Source organism: Microtus ochrogaster, linkage group LG9 (assembly GCF_000317375.1).
Source record: "Microtus ochrogaster isolate Prairie Vole_2 linkage group LG9, MicOch1.0, whole genome shotgun sequence".
Lineage (NCBI taxonomy): Eukaryota > Metazoa > Chordata > Mammalia > Rodentia > Cricetidae > Microtus > Microtus ochrogaster.
The window spans coordinates 1,618,941-1,626,327 of record NC_022034.1 but is presented as its reverse complement, the minus strand read 5'-3'; the positions used below and the strand labels follow the sequence as shown (position 1 = coordinate 1,626,327).

Sequence of the window (7,387 nt, the reverse complement as noted above, 5' to 3'; positions counted from 1 at the left end):
CTCTCTCTCTCTCTCTCTCTCTCTCTCTCTCTCTCTACATATATATGTATATACATATATATATATCCTAACATTAATTATATATCCTAACATTCTAAGAAAAACCAAACCAAGCAAAAATAAAACAAACAACAAAATTTTTAATTATTGTTCAAGCAATGTAATAACTATCTCACTCAAACTTCTCTGAGAATGCTGCTTTCTGAAGACACAATGTATTCTCTATTCTGAATACAGGATGCCTATTCTTTCTTGTGACTACGTCTGCTTTCAGAAAAACTTGTTACAGCATTTTCTCAAGCCAATTTGAAGACAGGAATTAGCTGGGAGTTGAGTAAGAGAATCCTTAGCACTGGTAAAAATAACATGCAAAGAAAAGAAGTGTGAACCAGGGAAGCAGTTCAATTCAGTGGTTAAGAAACATGGGTTTGTGTTCCCTCTCTGCCAGACTATTACTATATGTACCCTTGTCCTGGGCTATTATGAATATTTTAGTATTTCTTAGTGAGTTTGACAAGGGAAGGCAGAAGACTAAAGAAACATAAAATGCTCTAAGCAGTTTATAGTGTTTTAGTTCCCAATAAGTATTGGCTACTGTTATCCTTAATTTTAGGAAATTCAGAGTTCAGCATGATAGAGTATGGGCTATGAGAAAAAACAAAGGCCAGATAATGCAGATCTTCAAACTGTGAGAAATAAGCAGTGTGAAAGAACTGTACACCAAAGCTAGCATGATCACCTCTGCTAATGAAAACAAGTGCAGAGATAAAATCAGGCATACGCTACATTTATAACAGTGTGGAAAGTAGGTAATTTCCTGACCACAAGCGATGTCTATTCAAAGCATCAGACATTATGATTTTCCAGGCAACATGAATGTTGGTGGTATAATGATGAGAAAATCTGCCTTCCAAGCAACAAGAAATGCATCTCCCTAATTATCTTTTCAGTTTTAATAATTATTCTAATTATAATGGGGGTAGTATAAAAGTCTCCAGCAAAATTGTAAGACACACACCCACACAAAATTTTGTAGGATTAATAGTTTTCAGACATGCTGAAGGAAAGAATGAAACTTTTATCCTCTATCAAGATAGACAATCATGTGGGGCCTTCACTGTTACTAACAAGCAGATAAATAAACTTAGATTCTGTTTTTTCCAAACCAGTTTAAAATACCATTTTAAATTCTCTATTTCTTAGTTTCAAGTCCCACATTTTTCTAACATGCACCATAACTCAATTCAGCTCATGTCAAGAATTTACACATGCTTATACTAAAAATCACTGGATTCCACTACACAGCATTCATTCTTCCCATTATGTACCAATAGGCCCAAAGATTCCATAGAAATAATCTAATTAGATGAGATAGCTCTGGAGCTTGTCTTAGAGTTCTGTTTGCAATTATTAAGTCACTGTCTTATAATTTGCCTGGTGTGTCTGTCTGTTTGTATGTCTATCAATCTATATATGTGCATAATTCTACATACAAAATGTACACTGCAAATAGGGAGCAAAATCCTGTATTTCCTAGGGATGACAGAGATTACAAACCAATAACTAAAGCTAAAAACTACAAGGCTACCATTACAATCTCAAATTTGTGCTCAATTTTAGATAATTATTCAACAACTGAAATATACAGACAGCATTCTCTTTATTTTAAAATTATATATATAAAAAATGTCATTTATCTGACATTAAAATTAAGTAGAGGTCAGTAAAATATAACCATGTTTCAAATTCTAACTACCAGTATAAAATCCTCAAATATATGTGAAAAGCAGATGCACAATTTGATATGAAAAGAAAATTGAAGAAGCTTTTAATAATTCTTAATACCCAAAAGAGAGTTGCAGACTTGTACCAAAAAAAAACAAAAAACAAAAAACAAAAACAAAAAAAAAACCCAACAACCCTACTTAGTACTTGAGTGTTTTTGGATAACTGAGAAAGAAAAATTTTTTTTTCTATTGTTTGACAAAAGCTAAGAAAGAAACATCCATTAGCGAATTAAACATATCTCTTGTGTGGGAAAAAAAAGAACTAACACGTTCTTTTTGTTTTCAATTAGTAAAATTACTCTTTTAAAAATATTTTTTCGGGGCTGGAGAGATGGCTCAGAGGTTAAGAGCACTGCCTGCTCTTCCAAAGGTTCTGAGTTCAATTCCCAGCAACCACATGGTAGCTCACAACCATCTGTCTGTAATGGGGTCTGATGCCCTCTTCTAGACAGCAGGCATACACACAGACAGAAGATTGTATACATAATAAATAAATATATATATAAAAAATATTTTTTCGTATTTGTATTGAGTGAGGTAAACCCAACCCAGAAAGACAAATGTAATATGTATTCACTCATAAGTGGCTTTTAGACATAAAAAAAAAAAAAAAAGCCTATAGTCCACAACCCTAGAGAAACTAGACAACAAAGAGGACCCTAGGAGAGACATACAAGAATCTACGTAGGAAGGTGAAAAAGACAAGATCTCCTGAGTAAATCAGCAATGTGGGGGTCATGGTAGAGGGTAGAAGTGGAGGGGAGGAAAAGAGGGGAATATAGAAAATGTATAGCTCAATAAAACAATAAAATATTTTTAAAAAATATCCTTTTTTTCAATAAATTGAAAATAAAAACTCTAAAACACTGAACAAAACAACAACAATATATTAATATATATTAGTCAACTGGCCAGTGTCAATAGTTCTTAAACTAGTTTACCAAGTATTATGAGTGCATCATGTAAGAATGCGCTACTAACATAAAGGACATATAAGTAGTCTTGTGCACAGAGGAGAGATGACATTATCATTGTTTGTGAATATTCCATAGTAATATATACTACATCTTTCAGAAAACCCATCTATGGTATGAATATGAAGATTAAACAACAAAGTATAATTCAACTAGGCTATGGAATACTCCTATATTGTATATATTTTTCTTTTTGAGTTATGATTCTTTCCTACACTTTTAAAGATTCCACAGTCAAACTGGCATTTTAAAAAGTAAACCAGTTAAGAGTAAACTAAGAATAATGTATGTATGCCACATTTCATACCTTCTTTTTCCAACTCATTAAGTACCTCCTAAAATTTCTGCCTGCATTTTCAGGGAAGGATGACACTACTCATCTCATAAAACATGAAAAGCTCAGGAATAGAGAATATAATCTCTCACCCCTTCTACCACACTCCTACTCTCTTCCACCACAAATCTCACTCCAAGTTCTACCTAAAAAAATAGTATATTTTTACATATTACACATAACTTACTAAATTTAAAAACATGTAAAAACATTTATGGTGTGGGCAAAAGGATCTACACTGCAGAAGTTACATGCAGAAGGACACAGAACAAAAACCATTTAGGAGGTTTACATACTTTTTCTCATTACTTTTATCTGTGTAGGTGATGCCATAAAACCCATAATAAGAGTTAGATATATTTGCTGAATACTCTATCTTCAAGGTATAATTGTGACCTGCTAGAAGGGCTTCAGGGGCAACAATGGCGATTTGTTCATGATATGGATATTCCAGGATTTCAACTTGTTTTTCTTGACTTGAAACTGCTGACATAAATGTCACTCTTGAAATATTATGTCCTGTGCTATGGAGAACGATATTCCATGTGGCTTGAAGAGCCTGAAGTGAAATTGTCACAGAACCCCTGAATGTCATTGAGGTTAGGTTTGGATGTAGGTTAAGTTCATAGCGCTGAGGCATAATGGCAGTGGGAAGCCTAATTTGTGCCCAAGGAAACAATTTCCCATTTGTAGCAATTGGCTGAATTAGGCCTGTTGACTGGTTTCTTTTCTGGCAGCCTTCTTTGGTAAAGGTACATCTAGGCAGTAGATAAATCACCATGATTACAGAGACAGCAACCACAATGACAAAAACACAGAGCACTAAGGTCCTGGCAGAGGGTACTGAACAAGTCCCGTCTGGACTCTGCCTGTAGCCCGTTGCACTGTTTCGAAGGCCTGAGCTTCTGTTCATGAAGGACATGCCCAGCAGCTTCGCAGATGACTCATAATCCTCTTCGTCCTCATCCATCTCATGTTCACCAAGACCTCTCACCAAGAGCCTTGAACCCCGGGGCTCATATTCCACTTCATCAGGTTCCAGAGGATGTAAACAAGGTTCTTTGGCTAAATCTACAACGTCTGGTTCTTCTTCAAACATGCTGTTTTCAATCATATTCCTTGGAAGTTGAAGTCGATCTACAAAATTAAGACATAAAAATAAGACAGAAGTGGGGGAGAGCTCATAATACAATGTTTCTTAGAAACACCAAATTTAGTAAGTTTTTTATAATCACTAAGACTTATTTCTACCTTAAATCTATTAGAATTAAATAGAGGCTTTACAGTCTAGAGTTGTTCATTAAAAACTCAAGCATGCATAAAAAGTGTACTATATTCATGAGTCAAAAAAATAAAAACAAAACAAAAAACTAGCATATGGTTAATATTAAAGAAAGAAGGAATAAAGCTAATTGTTTTTCTGTCACAGATTTTTTTCATTGTTAGTGGTCACTTAGTGCATAAAAATGTATCTGATAGTGAAAAAGAATGGCAACTATAGCTAGATAGCAGCTTACTGAGATCTATACAGATTTGAGGCCTGGCTAATTTTGGTGTGTGATATTTTACTTGAGTTTTATTCTTTTAATAAGGAAAGTATAGTAATTTTTTAAAACAGCTGTGATTTTATAGTACAGTCTTTAATACTGTCCTACCTAATACCCTGGGTTCTAGGCTTGACATTAGAGGATGTTACTCTGGCCATCTCTGCCTGTGTCTGTTTTTAAACAGTTAGGACTGAGTAGAGCCCAAAGAACTGTAGTCAATGCCTTTCTTCTAGGGTCTGGAATTCTTGGCCGAATACTGCAATCTACGTTATAAGGCCTGTGTGGGTCTCCTTCCTGAGTTCCACTCTCCCTTGGACAAATTAGAAATGGGTCCGTCTACTTCTAGGCTTAAAAGATGGCTCCTCAAGAACATGGGTTATTGTTTTCCTCAGGATGTTTCTGCACCACAGTAAACTGATAGAAGAAAATTACTTAGGAAATTTTGGTGAGTGAGAAACAGTAACATGGACAAAAAGCTTGGAAAACAGATCAATCTCCAGTTCAAAACCTGCTTTTTCACCTTTTGTTGCTTTCACAAGTACAACTCTTCCCACCCTTCAACACAGAACAAGCACCACGAGTGCCAGCATATCCCGAGTCAGGGAAGTGGTGGGACCATTTGATCCATTTGCCAAGAATCACTTAGGAGAAAGGTCTCAAGAAGCAAAGGGGTAAAAAAATACTACATGGAACATTCAATATTTTGTATTTAAAAAATTATATCTTGTAAGAGATTTCAAGGTTCATCAAATTGAAATCATGTTTAACTTGTTCTCACAAGGCACTTTACAACTAACATTTCTATTCTTCACAACAGTTCTATAAGCGGCAAAAATTAAGACATGAAAAAACAAACAAAAAAGGACTGATTTAATATTAAAGCCACATAGATATTTACTTATATAATTGATATTTGAGCCCAGATTCTTAAAAACAATTATTTCAAATTTTAATCTCACTTTAATGTACTGTATCTTCTGACCCATATTAACTTAATGTAAGGGAGGCACTTTTAACAATTTGTTACCTGGCAATGAAATTATTAAAAATATTATTCATCATCATCAAAACAAAACTGACATTAACTACTTAATACCCAGAAAAATATAGTTCTCAATAAAAAGTGAACAGTAGTAACTCATAACTTACAAAATAAAAGAACTGCTAATATTAGGGTAAAGCTTAAAATTGTGCTACTCAAAGTGCAGAATAAAGACCACAGTACCCACATTAATTACATTGCAGCTTCTTACATAGGCAGTCTCCTTCCCTCCTAGGTATGACTTTCAGGAAATTACCCAGTGAATTTCATGAATGCAACTTCAGAAGCATTGATCTGAAGGTAAGAACACCAATCACACTGGTCCTGGGTGTGCTCAGGCCATAGCAGACTGTTTTACATATCTGAGAACAAGTCAGATGATTATATTGCATTCTCTCCCCCATAAGTATTTTTTGTTCCTTAGTTATTTCTGGCTGGATGTCATCATTTCCTCTTTCTACCTTCATTCACATTGGTATATACCTGTTATTGTGTAATAAACTCATTAGAGCATTAATCAAGAAAATTAATTTTTTCTTTCTTTTTTAAAAATACTTATTTATTTGTTATGTATACAATATTCTGTCTGTGTGTACGTCTGCAGGTCAGAAGAGGGCACCAGACCTTATTACAGATGGTTGTGAGCCACCATGTGGTTGCTGGGAATTGAACTCAGGACCTTTGGAAGAGCAGGCGATGCTCTTAACCACCGAGCCATCTCTCCAGCCCCTCACTTTTTCTTTTTAAGAGTTAGCTGTCACCGGACTGAGCTCCCAAGGTCCCAATGAGGAGCAGAAGGAGGGAGAACATGAGCAAGGAAGTCAGGATCGCGAGGGGTGCACCCACCCACTGAGACAGTGGAGCTGATCTATTGGGAGCTCATCAAGGCCAGCTGGACTGGGACTGAATAAGCATGGGATAAAACTGGACCCTCTAAACATGGTGGACAATGAAGGCTAATGAGAAGCCAAGGACAATGGCACTAGGTTTCGATCCTACAGCATGAACTGGCTTTGTGGGAGCCTGGCCTGTTTGGATGCTCACCTTCCTGGACCTGGATGGAGGGGGGAGGACCTTGGACTTCCCACAGGGCAGGGAATACAGACTGCTCTTCAGACTCAAGAGGGAGGGGGAATGGAGTAGGGAGAGGGGGAGGGGAGTGGGGAGAGAGGAGTGGAGGAGGGCGAGGGAAATGGGAGGCAGGGAGGAGGCAGAAATTTTTTTCAACAAAATAAAATAAATAAATAAATAAATGAGTTAGCGGTCATTCATACTTTTGTGTACTTCTGACTTAGGGAACACAGAAACTCAAGTAAGATGGCCAACCATTTTCTACTTCTCCACTCTGAATTTTGTAAAAATTATGCTACCTTAAAAAGATTCTTTGAATAAAATTTCTATTCATTTGTAGGTATGGATTTGGAAAGTGGCTACCTACCCACCTCCTGTGAATGGCACGTGAGAGAACAGGGTTATAGTATCCTGTTTTTTAGAATTTAGTTTTCTAATATAGTGCTCCATATTGCCTGTGATGGTTGAATTCAATGGATATTTGTTTGAGGGTTGTATTAGTTACTTTTCTGTTGTGATAAATATCAAGAACAAAATCAACTTAAGAAAAGGTTTTGTTTTTTGACTTAGGATCTAAAGGGTTAAGAGTCCACTCAAGTAGGTACAGTATAACATGCCTGCAGGAGCAGGAA

At 35.9% G+C, this 7,387-nt stretch overlaps 1 protein-coding gene across 3 annotated transcripts in view; it reads right to left on the bottom strand.

The window, feature by feature from the left end:
- The window catches only part of Lnpep (leucyl and cystinyl aminopeptidase), a 95,207-nt gene that overhangs the window by 49,367 nt on the left and 38,453 nt on the right, over window positions 1-7,387 (bottom strand). For all 3 annotated transcript variants that reach the window (XR_003378362.1, XM_026787329.1, XM_005363329.3), the window contains exon 2: window positions 3,392-4,232. Coding sequence is in view for 2 of the 3 variants with exons in the window: in XM_005363329.3 (XP_005363386.1) it covers window positions 3,392-4,232 (841 nt within the window). In the remaining variant the exon portion in view is untranslated. The remainder of the gene's footprint in view (window positions 1-3,391; window positions 4,233-7,387) is intronic.